General features: G+C 39.0%; 1 protein-coding gene across 3 annotated transcripts; it reads right to left on the bottom strand.

Moving 5' to 3' along the window:
- Positions 1-677: 677 nt before the first annotated feature.
- On the bottom strand, positions 678-19,475 carry LOC120422288 (THO complex subunit 4). Of its 3 annotated transcripts, none has more exons than XM_039585679.2 (5): positions 19,023-19,475; positions 17,870-18,113; positions 1,569-1,817; positions 1,396-1,471; positions 678-1,190 (listed from the first exon to the last, which is right to left on the bottom strand). In XM_039585679.2, exons 1-5 carry the CDS (start codon positions 19,278-19,280, stop codon positions 1,076-1,078), a joined length of 942 nt encoding a protein of 313 aa, XP_039441613.1. In that variant the 5' UTR covers positions 19,281-19,475; the 3' UTR covers positions 678-1,075. The 3 variants fall into 3 exon arrangements, with proteins under 3 accessions (XP_039441613.1, XP_039441614.1, XP_052566120.1); XM_052710160.1 differs by having other exon boundaries at positions 993-1,190; positions 1,388-1,471; positions 19,023-19,473; XM_039585680.2 differs by lacking the exon at positions 1,396-1,471 and having other exon boundaries at positions 19,023-19,473.
- Between the last annotated feature and the right edge of the window lie 2,382 nt (positions 19,476-21,857).

Genomic DNA, 21,857 nt, shown 5'->3' with positions numbered 1-21,857 from the left:
AGACCGCGACCTGCCGATTCCGAGTCTGCATGACTAGACAGCTTTGAGCGCATGTCAACTCTAACTAGGTAGTGATCCGAGTCAATGTTCGCACCGCGTTTGTGACGTCCGAGAAAGAATCGGCCGTCGATTTGCGTTTATGTCCGTTGGTTAGGTGATGTCCAGGTGGCTTTGTGGATGTCTTTTCGAGGAAAATAGGTGCTCCTGACCACAATTCCAATGAATACTTCCGTAGCTTAATGGCTACTATTGACGTGTCCTCGTTGATCCGCTCGTTAACTTTGATATCAGGATTTCTTTTCTTTATTTTCAGCACAACTCAACAATTTTTCGTTTTTTTATATCTGCGTTTTTTATTTGACTCGCATCTTTTTTTGTAATGTTTTTCTTAGTTTTTTTTTCCTTACTTTCTCACTAGAACTAAACCCTACATACTAAATGATGAGCTTCTGCCAATGACAGACAGAATCAAGTCACGTGGCGCCGCCGATGCCGCGTGGTTTCCGCCGGCATCCCACGAGTGTGTGTGGGTGTGTGTTAAGAGTTAAGATTAGTAACTTTTGCCTCTGTTTCCGCTCCAGCAATACAAAAACTTTACCTGACTGTTTTATTTCGTCTGTTTTACGTTTTGTGTTTCTTGATTTACTGCAATATATAGAAATTATAATAAAACTAGGTTGTAAGATCAATCGTCACGCGCTTTTCTCTGCGTTTTTATTCCACTAGTGAAACAGTTTAAATTATTAAGAATCTAAAAACCACTTTCGTCGTTGTCCTGGCTAGGTTTGAGTGTAACCTAGCGTCTTCTGACCGAGGGGCTGCTGGCTCTCTCCGAGTTGGTGGTTCAAGTCACCGCACTTATTTACACACCGCGCGCGCGTGGTTACTTTTGTGAAGGGGTTGATGTTTTTTTTTTTTCTTCTTTTCTTTTGTTAAGGGAGGTGAGTTCCTTACACGCTAAACGATTAACCACTAGAAAATTTTGTTTAGAGGTCACGTTGCAAAATGCCGGCCACTGTTTTGGGGGCAGGATAAAGCTTGGTTTTTTTCTGTTTCTCCTCCCTACTTCATGTCCTTAGTGTACGCGTCCAGTTCGGCGTCCAGCTCCTCGGCCGTCTTGGTTTCGCGCTGCTGCCGGCGGGGACCTCCGCCGCCACCGCCGCGGCGCTGATTCGACTGGCTGCTGTTTCCTAAAAATGAAGAGGGTTTTTGCGTGTTAAATCTCTAAGCTGAATCCAAGATGTTGCGCAAAGTGACAGAGAATTTTGCTGCTCAATGATGATTGCGGTGTGAATTTCAGAAGAGATTGATTAGTTTGATGGGGCAACTGAACACGAATTGGTTGGTTTTAATCAAACATAGAAAAAGAAGCACAAAAAACACGCACTTATTTACCGAACGTGAAAATTTTGCAAATCAACGGAAAACGTGATTTCGATGTGCTTCTTGGGATGGAGCGTCGCTGAGCGATCTAATAGTGAGAACGAACCACGAGAAAAACAATGAATCTTCAAAATGTCAAACCCGCCAATCTCTTCAACTCAATCGCAGAGTTACGAGCTACCAACCTCGGCTGCTGCCACCGTCACCACGGCCGCCTCCCTGGCGCCGTCCCGGAGACCGCGGAGATCGTGGCGAGCGGGGAGCGAGACCGGACGAGCGGTCGCTGGAACCGCCGAGGCGGGGTGCCCGCGGCACCGGAATCTCCGACGTGGCCAGCTGTATGCTCATGGGGCGGCCGTCCAGGGGAACGCCGTTGTACTGCTTCATGGCCTTGATGGCGTCCGCGCGCCGCTCAAAGACGACGTCGGCTGTGCCTAAAAGTGGAGAGGAGAGAGGGAAAAATTAGTTACATGGAAATTTTTAGGAAAGGTTAGTAAAATATATTTAATATCTAGCAAAATTACATTCTGTCTTATTTTATTTTTAATTTTAGAATACTACATAACTGCAACTGTATAACGCATATATAACTAGATCAAAACAACCAACCCAAGTAACCATCCAGCATTAAAAGAAATCATAAATCAGATGCAAAACAGCATTCACCAGCTAATCAGCTGTAAAACGGCAAAGATGAAAGCAAATCAGCTCTAAAATAACTGCTTCGATAACAGCCGTTATAGAGCTGATTACCAGCTGCCACTAGCAACACTGTTGTAAATTGTCAAAAAACTGGCAACACGTCTGCCGTTTTGACCGAGAGTGAAAGAGAGCGACTGAGAAAGAAAACAAAACGGTGAAAAACTCTCGCTTACTCGTAGAGGAACGAAACCAAAATTAATATGGTGATAGAAATTTGGATTGGGGTAAATTACTGCTGGAGCCTGGTTTTCTTTTAACTTTCGTAAGTATAGCACAAGATTATTACTTAAGAATCGTCAATTAATAGACAAATATTTTTTAGAATGCATCAAACAATGTTTTCGCCTTCCATCGTGGATAACAGTGGCCGTTCCGGAGACCATGAGCATCAGCAAGTAAATTGTCGTTTTCAAGGCTGTAGCTGCTGCATACTTGATCGGAATTGAACGTTGGAATGCAGTGGACATAATGGGCTTGCGGTACGGTACAGGAAATTTCGATGAACAAATGATTTAAGATCAATAAAAAGTATTTAAGTCTAATCTGCCCATAATTGAAAATTCGGCTATTATGCCAAATCAAGTATTCCGAGAAAAACGCGTTTTAGTGTTTGTCACAAAATCTCCGTCAAGGCAATTTCCCATAAGAGTGGCATATTAGCCGTTTGGTTTTTCGCATCGGCAGCCAAGTCTAAACACTATTTTAGTGAAATTCAAGTTTCAGAAGATGCGTTGGAACATCCTCTACCACCTGGTGCTAATATCTCGTTTTTGCCAAAAGTGGATATTAGCCGTTTTTTCAATGGTGGGCAGTAATCTGAGAGTAACACACGTTTTTCTCCGAAATTGAAAGATAAATTGATCCAAGCTTTCTAGGGAGACAATTTGAGATAAGGTTTTGTACTAATTGTAACAGTATCTGAAGCTGTTCAATCTCGTCAACAAAACATTTCCCAAACAGGCGTGACGATACGGGCACAGGAACCACCAGTAAACATCGACGAATACTTCCAAATATCTGGCATCACATCCTCAACAACGCAATATCAATCAAATAAATCGATTCCGCTCCGGTCAGCTGAGCGTCGGTAAAGTGGTCACAAACAAACCGAAATAGAACAGACAGGTGAATGAAAGGAAGAGAGAGAGAGTTTTTTTTGCTCCTCCCATTTTTTTGACGTTTGCAGGGTCGGATCGCCAACAGTAGGGGCCCAGCTGTAAAACAGAAATATAAAGTCCAAAAACAGCTGCAAATCGGTTGTAAAAGCGCTTTTGGTGCAATTTTGAAAACTGTTTAGCTGTTATGCGTTGCACTAAATGCGCTTATAGTGCTGAATAATTTCCTGTTTTAATGCTGTTTGGTTACTTGGGAATGCCATCAACGCTCAAGATTTTGACACAAGTTTCGAAAGTTTCAAAGCGCAAAGCGCAGCGAGGAAAGTTTAAAAAAGCAGGCCATGGAAAAATTTCATATTGGGACCATCCATAAACCACGTGGACACTTAAGGGGGGGGGGGGGGGGTTCGCGATTGTCCATGCTCCATACAAAAAAGATTTTTTTGTATGGACCATTTTCCACGAAGGGGGGGGGGGGTTTGAGATTCCCAAAAAAGTGTCCACGTGGTTTATGGATGGTCCCATTTCAGAAAATTTAATAAATCCACTCAAAAGATGATTTTCAATCACTCCTGAAAGTTTCATGAAAATATTTCATGATTAAACTGAGTAAGAGACGATTTACGTTCAAAATTTTGCCATGCGCAAAGCGAACTGTCGAACTTTGTGAGCGTTTTTCTCTGAACACCGAGTTGATTTACGGGTGCCACGATATCTCGAGATGGGATGGACCAAATCGGCTGAAATTTGGGGTGAAGACTCCCAAGACATGCACACAGGACCGGTTTAACGAGGCTTCACCAAAATTTTGAGCCGATTTGGTCAAAGCAGTGTGGAGATATCGTGGCACCCGTTTTTTGAAACTGCTAACTTTAAATTGCTATATCTCGGCAATGATACAACCAAATATCTTCAAATTTATTTTGATAATAGGGGTCGTGCATAAACCACGTGGTCTCCTTAGGGGGGGGGGGAGGGGGTCCGAAATCCGACCGAAAAAAACCATGAAAAGCCATGGGGGGAGGGGGGGGGGGTCGACGGCTGACCACGTGGCCTTTAAAAAAAATCTTTTCTTTAAAAAAACAAAAAAATACGCGCTTTGAATTTACTTATCTGCATACATTTTTTGTTACACATCAAAACCATACAATTATTGTGTTTAAAATTATTACTTATATTTCAATGTCATAATATTTTCCAATTCAATATTGAATAATATATTTCGGCAGATTCATATCAATACTTTGAGCCTGTTATTGAATGTACACTTTTTAATACTCATGTAACTACGTCTTGCAAAAGTTTAAAAGCTGTTAAAAACTAAGGTGACAGTATCCAAAGTTAATATACCCTAAAAAATGCGTACCAAAATGCAAACACAATTTCATTTTTTTGTTGATGCTATCAAGTAGCTAAAAATGTGCTTGCAAATTTGCATTGAAAGAAGATGTAGTCTTCGATAGTTCCTTTTTGGAAAAACTTAAAAAATAAATATTGCTGACAATTTTATAAGATTTTCGTAACAAGGCAAAAAACTAAATATGTATTATAAATGAAGTGTCTAAAAATGATTCTCTGCTAAAAAAAAATTATTTTCAAAATCTCAGATCTTAGCTAATTACCGTAGCTGGTCCTATAAGTGATCAAAGAATCTTAATCGAAAGATTTCCTTTTGACACTTAAAACAAACTCAAGATATCTTGTATCTCCTCTCCCATGCAATATTTTTTTTAAGTATAAAGAAACTAAAAACCCCAATTTCAGGATTATCGCACAAAATTTCAGTATCACTACCTCATTTGCAAGTGAAACGTCTAACATTAAAAAAATAACCAGTAACGAAAAAACGAACGATACATACTTTAAGATTCATCAAAAAATTTGATGAATATTTGGTCTAAAATATATTCCTTATTTCATGGGTTACACAATTCGGATTGATATATTACATAACATTTCATAAAATACTCGTTTACTATCCATCGTCAAAGTTGTAGGTATTTTTTTTAGTTTTTTTTATGTTAATAGGGACCATCTCTTGAGCCAAAGAGAAACATGGGCAAACATTTTAGATTTTTAGAGAAAAAAACGAGCTTCAAGCAAACATTGTTTTTGTTTCTCAATTAATTTAAAGATTAAAAAAATAGGGGCCAAGGGTGCCCTTTCCTGAAAATATTAGTTTTTCTTGAAGCTGAGAAAATATACTATACCCTCAACTTCATATTTGAGATAAAACCACTCAAATATATAGACACATTAAAATAATTTTAGTTTAAAAGAGTCACTTAATTTTTAAATGCCGATATCAATTTGTGAAATAAATTTCAATACAATGCCGTTAAAGATCAACATAAATAAAACTCCTTAAAAAAGATGGAACGGTATTTTCAACTCGCTGGTTCTCGGGCATAACTCAACCAACCGGGACATTTTTTTTTTTTGAGTGAATTATAAGGATGTCTAGATGATCCTTAAACTTTGCAGAACTCGATTTGATCAAATCTGTAATTTATGCGATCAAAAACGTCGTTCCAACTTTTGTTTGCTCTAGTAAAAAAAATCGCCCGAAAATCCGCGGAGACAAGCCCGAAAACCTGTGAGTTGAAGTTACCGTTCCAACGTTTTAGGGAGGCTTTGGCATCCGTGTATATTGGACATGCGTTGGGCGTCCCAGTGTTAATAATTTCAAAGATATTGAAAAGATTGAAAAAATAACTTACTTATTTGTATTTATTTTGAGGTAATATCTCAGCAACCAAAAGTTTTTTTTTTTTTTTTTTTTTTTTTGGGAGGGTGGTCCAGCCGCACATCGTTGATGTTGAAACCTCTAAACTGGGCCCTCGTCCTGTCACGTCCGTCAGTAGTCTTGTCGTACATTACAACTAGAATCAAATCTGCCAATGAATTAGTACACTTCGACCAAATAAACACTGACGCTGTATGGATCTGACTCTAGAATAAATGTACAGTTGTGTGTTATTCATAAGTCCAACTTATTCAATTATTCATTTAAGTCCAAATATTCATTTGCTAACTACTTTGGATTGAAAATATAAATTTTAATCTAAAATCCTCTAAACTTAATGTTCAAAACTAAACGTTCCTTTAACTGTTGTAATACTTCTTCTATCAAAAAACAATAAAAATTGTGAACTGATATACAAATAGGATAGAAATCGCGATTTGAAAAAGAAATGACCATTTACGTCAAAAGATCCGTAGTTCCTCGATTCGCAACAATGGTCGATACAACCATAATCCGAAAACCGTTAGTTCAACAGATCAACGAATTTTGTCCGATATCATTACATTATTGATTGATCGAGACTCTATGAACAATTTGACATAAACGAATGCCTAGTATTCTACATCAATCAAAGTTTAATGACAGCATTACTCTAACTTAACAATTGCAACTAAATTTATCATCAAATAGATTTGGAAAGCATACAGATTTATTTTAAATGCTAATGCTAAGCAACAAATCAATTGTACTAACCTAAAGTCCCACCTAAATCCCACATTGTGATAGTGAAAAAGTCACAGAAGCAGCGGTGTCTTGTGCAATTGTGATATTTTCACTATCGGAGAACTACCTAGTTCACGAAGACAGCTTATCGGTCAACGCTTAAGCCCTGGGGCTGCGACAAAGCGAGTTCTCGTAGCATGAAGTGGTGTCCATAGTGCTTATAAAAAAGAATGTATACCCAAATTTTAACTAATGCACTAGGATCAAATCATGCCCCTTGACTTTACAAGGCCCAGGGAATATCTCAGCAACCAAAAGTTGGATCAAAAATCTTAAATCGTAGATAATTGCCTATTTAAACAACTGAAAAAAAAATGTAAAATAAATTCCAAATTTTAGCTTAATCTTTTTTAAATTTATCAAAACTCGTAGTCGATAGCAAAATCAATTTAAAGTAAGAGTAAGACTTAAACAATTTGGATGTCCATGACTAAAAGAATGATTTTTAGCGCGTTGTCTACAACTTTTCCAAAGACACGAAATCGATTTTCGAGCAATTCTATACAAAATCGGTCTTTATTCTTAAATTTTAGTTTTTGATTTTTTTAATCCGTCTGAAACCTTTTTTGGTGCCCAAGCCATTTTGCATCATTAGTTTGTCCATATAATTTTCCATACAAATTTGGCAGCAATGAAAATTAAAAAATCTGTATCTTTTGAAATTTTTGGTCGATTTGGTGTCTTCGGCAAAGTTGTAGGTATGGATAAGGACAACACTGAAAAAATGATAAATGATAATTTACTTTGCTGATTTTGAATTTCACTTTTTGTCACTAAAACATGATTTGCAAAAAACACTATTTTTTTTTTTTTTTTTAATTTTGCCAACTTTTCAGAAATTTCCAGAACGGGCAAAAAATCGTTGTTTGAGTTATGAATTTTTGAATCAATACTATTTTTCGATGTAAAATCGAATTTGCAATTTAAAAGTACATTAGTGAAATTTTCATAGTTATAGCTATTTTTAGGTAACTTTTTTTTTAAAATAGTTGCAATTATTAATTTAAAAAATTTAGTGCCCATGTTTGCCCAATTTTGAAAAAAAAAATATTTTTGAAATGCTGAGAAAATTCTTTGTTGCTTTGTTGCTGAGATATTGCCATGCAAAGATTTTAAAACAGAAAAATGGATGTTTACTACCCAAACAACCCATAATTTTCTTATGTCGATATCTCAGCAACTAATGGTGCGATTTTCAATGTTTATAAATAAAACTTTCGTGAAATTTTCCGATCTTTGCGAAATCAATAATTTCAACAAAAAAAATTAAGACTAATATTTCAAATGGTCGTAATATTGAATGTTTGTCCCTGTCTCTGATTCTTGTATGGAGAAAAAAATTAAACAGCTCGACTTTTTTGGACACACTAAATCATTGGAATCAATCATGCTTAATTAAAAAGAAAAGTTGCTTTAGTTTGGATTTTTATGAATGTTTGGAATAAAATAAATATTAACCAGGAGCTTTCATAAATAGATATTTTCCTTAAAAAAATGAAAATATTTTTTTCCTGAAACAAAACTTTTCTATTTAATTAATTTCGATTTTAAGAAAATATTTAAAAGCGCATTTAAATTAAATCATGAATGCTGTTTATATATCAAAATAGCTTTAATTCTTAAAGCATATTTATTCTGGATGCAATTAATTGCACTGCAATTCCATAATTTTGAAAACATATGTTTTACTAAGTTGCTTGTTTTGTTGAGAGTATTTTTTACTTTCTGTACCAAACCATGAGGGGGGAGGGGGGGGGGGTCAAAAATTCTCCAAAAAAAGGCCACGTGGTTTATGCACGACCCCATAGTTGAAAATATGTGTTTTAATGCCCTTAAAACATAATTAAAAAAAAGTTTAAGTGTGTGCCCAAACCAACCTCTTACATTTTTGTCGATTTACATGTATGTAACCCCTTAAAGCAAAACTGTGCATCAGGATTCCTTCCGGAGAATCTATCATTATTCCAGTGATCAACAGTGTTCAATGGGAGTGAAAATGGTTTTCTAAGTTTTATATGATGTGCCATAACCCTAAATAGTCAGGATATGAAAAGGACCCAAACAAAGGCATGGTATAGCGACTGTGGAACCCATAAAAGAAAAGTAAACTGGAACCTTTACTGGTTTTGGTGCATTTTGATTCCTCCCAGGGCGAGTACAAGAAGGATGGCGAGATGACAAAGAAGGAAGACCGTTGCTTCTAATCAAAGATGGGTCGCCTACTATGCAATCTTTGCCCTGACTCGGAGACTTTTGGCGGGTCGTCTCCTATGGACAGATCCACGTGTTCAGTGCGGTGCGAGTTCGGTGGTTCGAGGTTTGATGCGAGTACGTAGTGCCACCACGTGTGGTGGTTCAAGTCGTGCTTACGGAGCACGCGGAGAGGCGAGAGGTTCTTGGCTGTGCGGCCCGGTATGCTTTCAGCTGCTCGACAGCGCTAGACGGGTTGCTTACTCCGAGAGGAGTTGTAAGAAGACCAGAGCAGAGCTGCAGAAGGATGAACCGATAATCCAGAAGACTATCCTCAATGGTATATGGACTTTAAATACGACGCAAAATACGAACAAGGATTTTGCTTTATTCCCGTAAAGAGTATGAGCAAAATTTTTCGGCTTGCGGATTGCATTTTCTGCAATAAAAGGTTCATTCTTTTTTTTTTTTTTTAAATAATGAAAATTGGTGTTACAACCTAACCACGATGAAGACACACAAGGAAAAATGCCCTCTTGGTCGCAAAGCGATAGAAGAGAAGGCGAGGCAAAAGAGATTTGCTCTGCGTGATTGTGACATTGCTAATAAACTGAACTGTTCTTCTTCGGAATCTAAACATGGTAAATATCCAGAATGGTTTAAAATATTTAGTCACAACAAGAATCTCGTAAAGTCTATTTATTTCAAACCATTGAATGTCAACGTTACTGGAAAACGGATTGCCACCTGTATATTTTGTGAGGAAAATGTAATAATTTATAAGTTGATCGATGGCAACTAAAACTATAGATCCCCAAAGCGCGGAAGGTAAAGTAATCCTGGGTTTTGGATTGTGCAGAACTCGAGTTTGGGAACAGCGTTTGCCAAGTTCTTCTTGGTTGTTTCTCTCTCACATCTACTTGGCACCCCCTTAACTGTTACACTACATCAACATTGTGAAGTAACATATGGATGGTATTGCGACTGTGAAGTCCGTAATAGAACAGTAAATGGAAAGCAAATGCTAATTTGACAAATTTTTTTTTTTTTTTTTTTTTTTTTTTTTTGGGAGGGTGGTCCAGCCGCACATCGTTGATGTTGAAACCTCTAAACTGGGCCCTCGTCCTGTCACGTCCGTCAGTAGTCTTGTCGTACATTACAACTAGAATCAGATCTGCCAATGAATTAGTACACTTCGACCAAATAAACACTGACGCTGTATGGATCTGACTCTAGAATAAATGCACAGTTGTGTGTTATTCATAAGTCCAACTTATTCAATTATTCATTTAAGTCCAAATATTCATTTGCTAACTACTTTGGATTGCAAGTCTAAATTTTAATCTAAAATCCTCTAAACTTAATGTTCAAAACTAAACGTTCCTTTAACTGTTGCAGTACTAGTTCTATAAAAAAAAACAATAAAAATTTGTGAACTAATGTACAAATAGGATAGAAATCGCGATTTTAAAAAGAAATGACAATTTACGTCAAAAGATCCGTAGTTCCTCGATTCGCAACAATGGTCAATACAACCATAATCCGAAAACCGTTAGTTCAACAGATCAACGAATTTTGTCCGATATCATTACATTATTGATTGATCGAGACTCTATGGACAATTTGACATAAAAGAATGCCTAGTATTCTACATCTATCAAAGTTTATTGACAGCATTACTCTAACTTAACAATTGCAACTAAATTTAGCATCAAATAGATTTGGAAAAGATACAGATTTATTTTAAATGCTAATGCTAAGCAACAACACAATTGTACTATCCTGAAGTCCCAACCTAAATCCCACATTGTGATAGTGAAAAAGTCACAGAAGCAGCGGTGTCTTGTGCAATTGTGATATTTTCACTATCGGAGAACTACCTAGTTCACGAAGACAGCTTATCGGTCAACGCTTAAGCCCTGGGGCTGCGCCAAAGCGAGTTCTCGTAGCATGAAGTGGTGTCCATAGTGCTTATAAAAAAGAATGTATACCCAAATTTTAACTAATGCACTAGGATCAAATCATGCCCCTTGACTTTACAAGGCCCAGGGGAAAGCAAATGCTAATTTGACAAATTTGCTGCAAAATGTAGGGGATTCGTTGCCCTAACGAATTTGAGAAGATACAAGAGTTTTATTTTTCATTGTGGAGTTGGTACAGTTTCTACGAGACATGGAAACGGCTTATACGGGAACGCTGCGGGCTAACAAGGCCGATATTCCGCCAGCAGAATCGTCAGAGAAAGAATCGTCAACCGATCGAACAATGACCCTTACTTGGAACGTAAGGGAAAGAAGCCAGTTGTGATGCTTTCATCCAAACGGTTTGAGGCCTCTTCGGCAGGAAGTAAGCCCTCTGTAGTGGAACTTTTATAATAAGAACAAGGGTTTCGTCGATATGGGCGATAAGCCGACGCGGCACACACCGAAGTAGGTGCTTTTTGAGTTGATTGACGTCGCTACGCTAAACTCCCATACCATTCACAAGGAGGTTCACCGCTAGGGAGGCCGATCGGTCACATGAGGGATCGGCTGTCGGCGCTAAGACGGAGTTTGTGGCCGAGTACGTCAAAAAGGTAAGAAGAATCGGATATCGTTGTTTGCAAACGGTGTAACCAGAAGAACAAGATTCCAGCCAAGACAGAAAGCAAACGAGTGCATCGCAAGTGCTCGAAGCGGCGGATTTCGAAGACAAACACTCGTTGATCCGGTTGCGAAGAGTATGCCCGGAGAATGGCTTACATTTTGGAACGGAACGGATTGTGGCTAGCTATAGATGTTGCCGTGTTGAACTCGCACAAAACCAAACCTCAATATTCAAACTGATTCCGAGTTTCTTTGAAGCATCGTCGCAATACCACTTTAGATAATTTTAGGAGATGACACTTCTGAAACCGGTACTCGAAACATCCGTGAAACTGTTCCAACTTTTTTATTCGTTTATCTTTTATCCGGTAGTCAATAGGACCCAGAAGAACTCAAGCATCCAGAAGTTTGGAGAAGGGTTTCTGGCAAGATTATGCTACATACTTGACATGTTGTTGGCTACCGCACCAAATAATGATTTTGAAGAAAGCTACCCGTCTCTACCAGTACTTATGACGGAAACTTTGTTGGCTGGCTGGCAGATTGGACAATGCTTTTCACGCACCTTTTATTTATGGCTTAGTAAAATTCATTTCGAATCGCTTACGTACTTCGTTTCAAACACAACTAGGGCGTCCAATTTTCCCGGGTTTTGAATATCCCGGGAAACGGGAAACATATTTTTTGAATCCCGGGAATTCCCGGGAAATTTTGAAACAGTCATAAAATCTAGGTTTTCATTATATTTGTTTAGTTTTTCAAGCTTAGAATCATAGAATTAGCTCAATACTGATAATTGGTGATAATCTACACTTCAATCTAAACTAGGACAGCATAGATAGTTTGAAATACATTTAAAAAAAATGTTGTTCTTCATTGTGCTATGGATTTTAAATGAACCGCAATTTTTAATCCAATGTGATTCAAATTAAATAAATTTCTAATTATTTTTTTATTATTATTTTTTATATGCCATGACTTCAAAAGCTAGAAAAATGTCTTTGAAACTGTCTAAAAAAACAAGAAGCGAAAACAAATAAAATTATACCAGACAATGTAAAATTTCAGATAAGTTTAGAATTTTATGTTTTATGCCCGTGGGAGTCGCTCAACCTGCATTCCTGTCACACATGAGGTCTGCACAGCTGATTCCACGTAGATTTTTCCCGCCAGTAATGACAGGAAACGTTGACAAACGGAATATGTGCCAAAATCATAAGTGGTTTTAACATATGAAGGGAAATCATCGTGAACTGGAACTGCCGGTCGTTAGCCCGGGTAAAGTGGAAACGTTGAGATGATTGTTGTCCTCTGCTCTCATCTCGCAAAAATCCATACAGAGAACCACGTCCCATTCAACCGGCTCCGTGGCTAAATGGTTACGGCTTCTGTCTCCCAAGCAGAAGATTCAGGGATCAAATCCCGGTCGGTACCTTTGAAATTTGGAATCAGGAATGAAATGAATAAAAACTAAAATGAATCAGGTGGGATTCGAACTCACGCCTTAGGATTGGTGGTCTAGGACGCTAAGCAGTCGGCCATCAGAAGGTTTACACTCTAGCAGTGAATTGATCCGTAGTGTTGAAACATGTTATCTCTTCTTCTCATATTATTAAATACGCGCTGATCCCTGATTTGCCTGAGGGGATTAGAAGTCTAAATATAGATCTAGTTTCCTTCAGATGCTTGCTTCTATGTTTAGGCGGGGCCAAACAATGCCCAGCGACCTCGGAATTGGACCGCAAGGAGCTCTGTCATTCTGAAATGGGTCGTTGGAAGCAGCGCGAGGGCTATCACCACCTTATACCCGGGACTGAGATAAGATGTATCAGCATTCGGCATATACACAGTCTGATACAAATTATACTTTCCCATAATTTCGCTACCGGTTAGCGGGTATTGGATTGGACCACACACACACACACACAGTTTAGAATTTTATGTTTTATATTTAAAACAAATTTTATAAATTATCTTCAAGTCACTACCGCCAATTGGGGAATATCCAGCCCGGGAGCATGTTGACAGCTCCCATACAAACTGAGCGTACCCCTTTTTGTGGGCCCAGTGGGCCTAAGATGGCGGCCTTCGATATTATCTAGTCAAACATTTGAATATGGCGAATATTATAAATGAATATAGTATTTTCCTTGTTTTGGTTTAAAACGACAAAATAAGCATTTTGAAAACGTTTTCTTGAAAAACTTGTTTAGAGATACGCCATGTTCAAATATTATTCTAGAAGAGTTGGAGGGAGCGTCCGCGAAAACCGTCACGAAAAAAAATAATTCCATACGAATTTTGAGTTGCGTTTTTAACGGACGATCTCCGACGAGGCCCACTTGCCATCTGTCGGTGGATACGCGCAACTCACAAAAAATGTCATCTTAGGGTAGGCCTGGGAAAACCAGAACTACAGTCTGAATCGGTGCAGGAGATTTTAGAGCAATAAATTTGGAAGTTGGTGTACTAATGGTTTTGTTCTGTTCCTGTTTTAACCGAAATCAATAAAAACAATCAGAAAATTGTTCAACTAGTTTGGCTTAAACAGCTGTCTTAATTCGTTACTTTTATCCTTATTTGCTCTAGATGCCGGTTTTTGAAAAAATAAATAATCGAATATGATATGTTTTTCAAATTTAAAATCATAAATATACGTATATAAATATTTAATGCGCTGGGCATTTTGCGGATCTGTAAACGAAAATTTTAACAATTTTTCAATAAGCCAAATTAATGCTGATATATGCCGAATACAATTTTAAATGCTTTAAAATTTTCATCAATTACTAAGTATTCAGCTGTTCATCTATTTAATTAACAAAATCAAAATTTTCAGACCTAAATTTGTTTTTTTTTCGATTTCGGGAATTCCCGGGACAAAATATAAAAAAATCCCGGGATTCGGGAATTCCCGGTTTTGGAAAATTCCCGGGAAATTTGTCCCGGGAATTCCCGGGATGGACGCACTAAACACAACAACCGATTATGTACCAGTTGTTGCGTTTAAAACGGAATACGTTATCGATTCGAATTGAATTCCGATTGAGTTGACTGGGATAGCAAGGCCTTGGCGTTCTATATTGCTAGATTCAAATAGGTGTCCGAAGGATTGAAACCGTTAATGCAATTCGTAAATTTTTTAACACCTAGTTCTGATCCTCCCGGGGATACAAACTAACGACCTTTGGATTGTTAGTCCAACTGCCAACCAGTGACTTAACCAAGGCAGAACACACGTCCTTTTACAATGAGCGGCATGACCTTTTTTTAAATCACCAGTAGGGGAACAGAATCTAATTCCAGCGTGCCTCTAATGTTGCCATATCAGCACTTTGACATTCATTTACAGTTCATTAAAAGCTTTTCCAACTAAAATCGAGTGATAAATAACTCAATAAGAAGTGAGTAAGCAAGTTTCTTTCAAAAGTTTTGCAAAATTAGTTGTTTAAAAAGTAGACGAACTTGTGAGTTGTTGTTGGAAAAGTTGGAGATGGTGGAAAATCCGGGAGCTGTTGCTGCTTTGAGGCATGACCGGGAAGACGTCGCTGACCTTGGATAGAGCCTCAATCGCGCAGATGACGAGGAGATCTTGGTTGACATGATGCGGCCGTTGATCAGGATAAAAACTTGAGAGCTGCCGATTGGGACACAATCTGGCTGTGTCTTTTGAAGATTTGAAGATTTTCTGATTCTTGGTGAGAGCTTTCCATCATTATTGGCTAACTGATTATATTCCCCTATATTGTCAAACCATAAAGTAAATAGCCTTCCAACCCCTTCCTTACTTTCCCATTCCTTAATCCCATTTTGCCGAATTCCACTTTCCCCCTAAAAGTATAATTATCTGTCAAATTTACACTAACACACCACACCTAACCGATTCGGAGCGTTTGGTACGGTATGTCCACGCATCCTTCCTCACCTGTAGATTCTGTGAAATGTGATCTGTTCACAGAATACTCTCTGCGGCAAACACAACGCAGTAGGGCTGGCCGCTTTAATTTTTGTATTACATTTTCGGGTGTTCTCGGATGTAATGCAATTAATAATGTTGACAAGTATTATTAGAATCTTGGATTTAGCTATATCAGTCTAAGTCCTTCTTAAACTACGAATGCTCTACGGCTTGCTAATTCAAAGGACAGAGGATCGAATCCCGCCGAATCACCTTTTCATGTTCTTCATCTATTTCAAAAACCAATGAGTACATTTCAGGACCATTCGCTTACAAAGCGAACATCGTAACCATTCAGCCACGACTTCTCCTCTGAACTGGCGCTTAACGACCTTTTGATTACTTGGAGGTGCTTAGGGTCAAAATCTCGAGTTTTTTTTTGAAAAGGTCCTATAAACAATTTTTTTAATTTTTGCTTTTTGGGTGTTTTTAGAACCGCCTTGAGTCAGGGGTATTCAAAAACACCCAAAAAGCAAAAAGTGAAAGTTTTGTTTATAGGACCTTTTCAAAAAAAACTCGAGAAATGATTTTTAACGGATTTTTAAATTTTGCAAGTTTTTACCTCTCGAAAAATCAACCTATTAATAAATATATATTTTTAAATTGCTCGAAAAATACCTAAATCTCTCAAAATCTCCACTTCGAATATTATAGCATGTCAATACCAAGGTATCTAACGATACAATTATCAAGGCTCGATAACAATAATTCTATCGTTATCGTCGGGACGATAACGATAATCTATCGTTTTAATTATTTCGATAATTCTATCGGCGATAATCTTATTGCCGATAATGGACGAAAACTCATTTTTAAAATCTTTCTAAAATCGACCAAATTCAGACAAACTATAGAAAAGTTTCAATGCTTTCACTAAGAATATATTTTTTGTATAAATACTCAAAATTGTTCACAAAATACCGTATTTTTTTTCAAAAGTACTCAAATTTGCAATATGGGTATCAAACGAAGCGAAATTTTGTATGCTTTTTCTCTTAATTAAAGTTTTTTTTTAGAAAAATACTATCCAGGTTTTTAAGCGAAGATGGCGTTCGAATGGTGAACGCCCGAAATGTCAAAATCGCGCAGTAGCACCAACATTAGAAAAAAAAAATGTGGCTGTCATGCCATGGCACACTTTTTCCGTAATGTTGGTACCACTGCGTGATTTTGACATTTGGGGCGTTCACCATTCCAACGCCATCTTCGCTTAAAAACCTCGATAATTTTCACAAAATACCGTTCGTTCCGCAAATACTCAAATTTTATGATTTGAAATTTGGGTATCAAACGAAGCAAAATTTGATATGCATTTTCAATGTATTAGAGTTTTTTTTGTTGAAACACTGAAATTTTCACAAAATACTATATTTTTTGAAAATACTCAGATTTTCAAAATATGCAAATGCATTGTTACATTATTATTTTTGTTATAAATCACTAAAATTTTCACTAAATATCGTAATTTTTTGAAAATATTTTAATTTCTCTAATTTGCAACAGGGCCATCCATAAACCACGTGGACACTTTTTTTGAAATCTCGACGAAGATTTTATCGATTAACAACCTTGGTCAATACGATTCTCTAGAACAAGTATCACTGTTGACTGACTTGTTTTGTCCCGCCGCTCCTTTTATGTCTACGATGACTTCTTTGACTTTTCATAAGATTTAAGGGGTTACATACATGTAGAAAATTTCAAGAATTCATGTTTCCGAATATTTTTCAAATCTTTTAAAAAGATAAATTCCAATCACTCCTGAAAGTTTCATAAAGATATGTCATGGTATAAGCGAGTAGAAGTCGATTTAAATTTAAAGTTTTGTCATGCGCAATGCGGACTGTCAAACTTTGTGAGCGTTTTTCTCGGAACAACGAGTTGATTTACGGGTGCCACGATATCTCGAGATTGGGTGGACCAAATTGGCTGAAATTTGGGGTGAAGACTCTCAAGACATATCCCGCGTGCATGACGAAGCTCGAATTTGAAATTTTGCTTTTCAAAAAAATACAAAAATCAAAAACTGACGATTTTTTTATATGAAAAACACAAAAATATTTTTTAATTTTTTTTAAAATAAACTTTTTTTGAATCGACCTTTGTCATGCACACGGGACCGATTTAATGAGTCTTCACAAAAATTTTGAGCCAATTTGGTCGAAGCAGTGTTGAGATATCGTGGCACCCATTTTTTGAAACTGCTAACTTCAAATAGCTATATCTTAGTAATGATGCAACCAAATGTCTTCAAATTTATGTTGATTATAGTTGAAAATGTTTATGTTTATGTCCTGAAAACAAATTTAAAAAAGTTTGAGTGTGTGCCAATACCAACCCTTGACATTTTTGCCGGTTTACATGTATGTAACCCCTTAAGCATGATAACAACAAATATTTCACTCACCCAGCGACCGTCCGGACCGGTCGTAGTGTACCGACGCGCTCTTCAGCGGTCCAAAGTCCGCAAACAGCTCGTTGATGTCCGACTCCGACACGCCAAAGTCCAGGTTCGATACCATCAGCTTGGTGCTGCCCAGCCCTCCGGGGCCACCGCCTCCGAGTCCACCGCCGAGCCCGGCCGCGGCCAGCAGCCGGCTCTTGCGCGCTCCCTCGTACATGTCGTGCTTCCAGGCGCTGTTGACATCCCCCTGTGAATGGTGTTTGGTTTTTCGTTGGTTTTCGGTTTTGAACGGTTCTTGAAGGCCTCCTCGTCTCGTCTCCGGCTGCTCCTCCTCCGTTCGACCCAATGGAGTTGGTTGGGGGGCGCGGGAAGTCTCAGAAAGAATTACGGGTTCGAGAGTGTGCTGTTACAGTGTTTGAGGTTGTTTTGAATCTTGCGGCTTGGGAAAGCGCTCCAAATCCTGGGGGGGATCTCTGTAAAAGATTCCGGCTACTCTTTTCTGGGTGGAAAATTACGGTTCATTTTTTTGTTTAAGGTGGTGACTCATTTTTTGACGTAGATTCAAGAGGAATTCAAGAAAAGAGTGTGTTGAGAAGAAAGATCGCACAAAAACACACGCAAATATTGTGAAATAGGCTTCTTGAGAATACAGAAACGTAACGTAAAACTCTTCGCAAATTCACACTTTGCAGACTCAAGTCCAGGAAAGTTCATGAAAAACGTTGCGTGCGTCATCAAACAGCAAACAAACAACAACAACAAACTGCCATCTGCTGTCAAAACAAACCGCGTGTCGATGTATTGGTAAGAGCGAGAGACCGCTAGTCCTGTCACACTGCTTCTTCTTCTTCGTTGAAGATCTTCTTTGCTTCTGCGGCACTCACACAAGCGCAAAACCGAGCGCGCGCGTCATCGTGCTCACACGCACGCACACACACACGGGAAAGAAGAGGAAGACAACACTAGGAAGAAGGATGGTGCTTCTTCGGGCGCCATTTTGTTTTTCTCCCTCCAACATCGCAGCAAACACAGAGGCCAACGCGAATCGATCGAGAAAATCGAGCCACTTCGCGCTTCGTCCGCAAGGTCCTTCCGAGGCTTCCGAGCTTGTTCCGGCACCGGGTTCGTCCAACTATCCCCAACCGCTGCTGCTTACCCGTGCGTATTTCGACCGCTGAATTCCGCCGCGCTGGCGTCCCTTGAGGACTCCACCACCACCGCCGCCGCCGCCGGAGCGGTTGAGGTTCTGACGGAATCCGCCACCACCGGATCCGTTCCTGGGTGGACCTCCACGGCCACCGCCAGTCCGAGGACCGGCACCATTCTTGTTGACCCCGCCGCGGCCACCGGCGCCTCGCTGGGGCTTCGACGACTTGATGATGTCGTCCAGGCTCATCTCGATTTTGTCCACCATTTTGAAGTGCTTAATTTACTTGCTTTTTCTCCCGAAATTGAACGCGACGCGACGCAAATTGATAAATTTTACTAAAATAAAGCAAAATTCAAGGTTTTTCCTTCTGAACGAATTTGGGCTTGACGACCAGTACGGAACGGGAACGCGGAGTTGTGAACCGTTCGGCGACTGAAGACGTTGTGAAGAAAATTTCGCATCCGGCTGCTGCGGCTGTGTGGAAAAAGGTGCAAGGTAACGGTAATGCTGCAGGTAAGCGATGACAGCAAGTCAAGCCCATGCAGCAAAAGGGTTACCTACTCGATGTTAACTACTTTGACATACGCAGTGGGGTTTTCGATTTGGTGATTGTTATAAATGGCGGATTTTAGCATGACGTACTTTATGGATAAATTCTTGCGGGGGAGGGAAAAAGTTCTCGGAACATTTCTGACAATCCATAAAAAATAAATTTATTTTATATGGCAAAATATAGACAAATCCAGCGAAAGCTCAACGCTGCTTTCTGATGGTGAGAGATTTGACAGCTCCCATACTAAATGTCTCGATTTTCATACTTTTTGTTAATTTTCTTCTAAAATAAAACACTTAACATATGAAAACTATATATTTTTGGTGCCCAAAATTCCTGCTGAATCGAATGGTGTACTTATCTCAATTGCAAATTTTTCGAACAGTTTTTACTTTAATAATATTCTAGACACATTTTGTGCACCTAATCAATCAATACTTTTATCATAAATAATCATTTTATTGCTTAAAAATTGAGTTTTCCTGAGCTCCCATATTCCTCAACCCCCGGTGGTTGGTCACTTTTTCGTTTGACACTTTTTTAGTTTGTACCCCGTTGGTTGGTCAAAGTCAAACTAAAAAGTGACGAACTGTCACTTTTTACACGGCGCTCACGCACACTATCAAAACAAACGTTTGGTAGTGCATGTGAACTCCGTGTAAAAGGGGTGTCAAACTAAAAAGTGACCCCGTTCGTTTGACAACAGTTGGTGTCAAACCATCGGGGTTTGAGTGTACATGGAAGCTGTCATTTCTAACACCATTGGCCACCTAGCGGCCATTTCAAACTGGATACGTCTATTGAAGGTACCGTAATCAGGGGTGACATTGTGTCTGGGGTGAGATTATAGACCCTAAATACAGAGACTGGTCGAAGTGAATTTGACGTACCCAAACGGACACGAGTTTGACGTATCCAAAAGAGCATTTGCCTTTACGCCCAGCAAAACTTGGCAGTGTTGGCAAGCTCAAAACATACGTTGCCAGATCGATTTATCAAAGTCCGACCGATCTCCCTGGTGAGATTGGGTCATACAAATTTCAGCATTTTTGTATGACCCAATCTCACTCCCCGACCCAATAAGGCTTTTGCTCGGCTTTCTATGCCCAGTAGGGTGTTTCATCCAAACAAAAAAGTTCTCAAAATCAGGCAAACCGAGGTTCCCCTAGTAGAGGATACCCATAGGGACTCTCATGCCAAATATCAGCCCATTTGGTTGAGAATTGGCCTGTCCCCAGCGGTTCAAAGTTTACATGTGAATTACTATGGGATTTTTATGCTTTTCGTTCAATCGTTCCTACAGGTCTGGGGACAACATGGATTCACTCGGAATAAAGACAGGTGTGTAGAGGATGGTCCAACGAACAAATTCCAGAAGGAATTAGGGTTGTCCATTCTGTCCCCAAGGTGCGCATTGGATCGACGTCCGGTGTCTCCAGAATCAACGATTCACCCTTCAAATGTACGCATTGTCCTTAGTATGCTATGACGGCTAGCTGAAAATTACGACGCCCCATGTCAGACGGTGAACACGTGGAGAAGCATCGATTGCATTATTATTACAAAATCATCATGTTACGTTGTTTGGAATTGTTCAAATTGTTACAGGAACATTAAAAATTATAATTTTATTACTTAAAAATATGTTTCTGAGCCAAAACTTGAGTGAATGCTCTGCCACGTGTTCACCGTCTGACATGGGGCGTCGTAATTTTCAGCTAGCCGTCATAGCATACTAAGGACAATGCGTACATTTGAAGGGTGAATCGTTGATTCTGGAGACACCGGACGTCGATCCAATGCGCACCTTGGGGACAGAATGGACAACCCTAATTCCTTCTGGAATTTGTTCGTTGGACCATCCTCTACACACCTGTCTTTATTCCGAGTGAATCCATGTTGTCCCCAGACCTGTAGGAACGATTGAACGAAAAGCATAAAAATCCCATAGTAATTCACATGTAAACTTTGAACCGCTTGGGACAGGCCAATTATCAACCAAATGGGCTGATATTTGGCATGAGAGTCCCTATGGGTATCCTCTACTAGGGGAACCTCGGTTTGCCTGATTCTGAGAACTTTTTTGTTTGGATGAAACACCCTAATGCCCAGTGAATAAATATTATTTAACCCAAAAATGACTAACTTCTCGTCACAGTGTCCTGATGCAAACAATGACCGAGCTCGAGCTTTCACAGCCCTGCGAAGTATGTCGGCTGACATATCGGGCGGTCAGTAAAAAAATAACCAGCTAGAAGTCGCCTATATCAAAAAACATTTGCTAGAAA

Source organism: Culex pipiens, chromosome 3 (assembly GCF_016801865.2).
Source record: "Culex pipiens pallens isolate TS chromosome 3, TS_CPP_V2, whole genome shotgun sequence".
Lineage (NCBI taxonomy): Eukaryota > Metazoa > Arthropoda > Insecta > Diptera > Culicidae > Culex > Culex pipiens.
This window is presented reverse-complemented; position numbering and strand designations above follow the sequence as displayed.

Bases quoted from the DNA above. Each gene is read 5' to 3' on its own strand.
- LOC120422288 (XM_039585679.2), bottom strand. From the start codon at position 19,280: ATGGTGGACAAAATCGAGATGAGCCTGGACGACATCATCAAGTCGTCG. The intron at 18,114-19,022 runs GTAAGCAGCAGC...CACCATTCACAG, and splicing joins AGCGGTCGAAATACGCACGG to GGGGATGTCAACAGCGCCTG. The intron at 1,818-17,869 runs GTGAGTGAAATA...CTCCACTTTTAG, and splicing joins CCGGTCCGGACGGTCGCTGG to GCACAGCCGACGTCGTCTTT.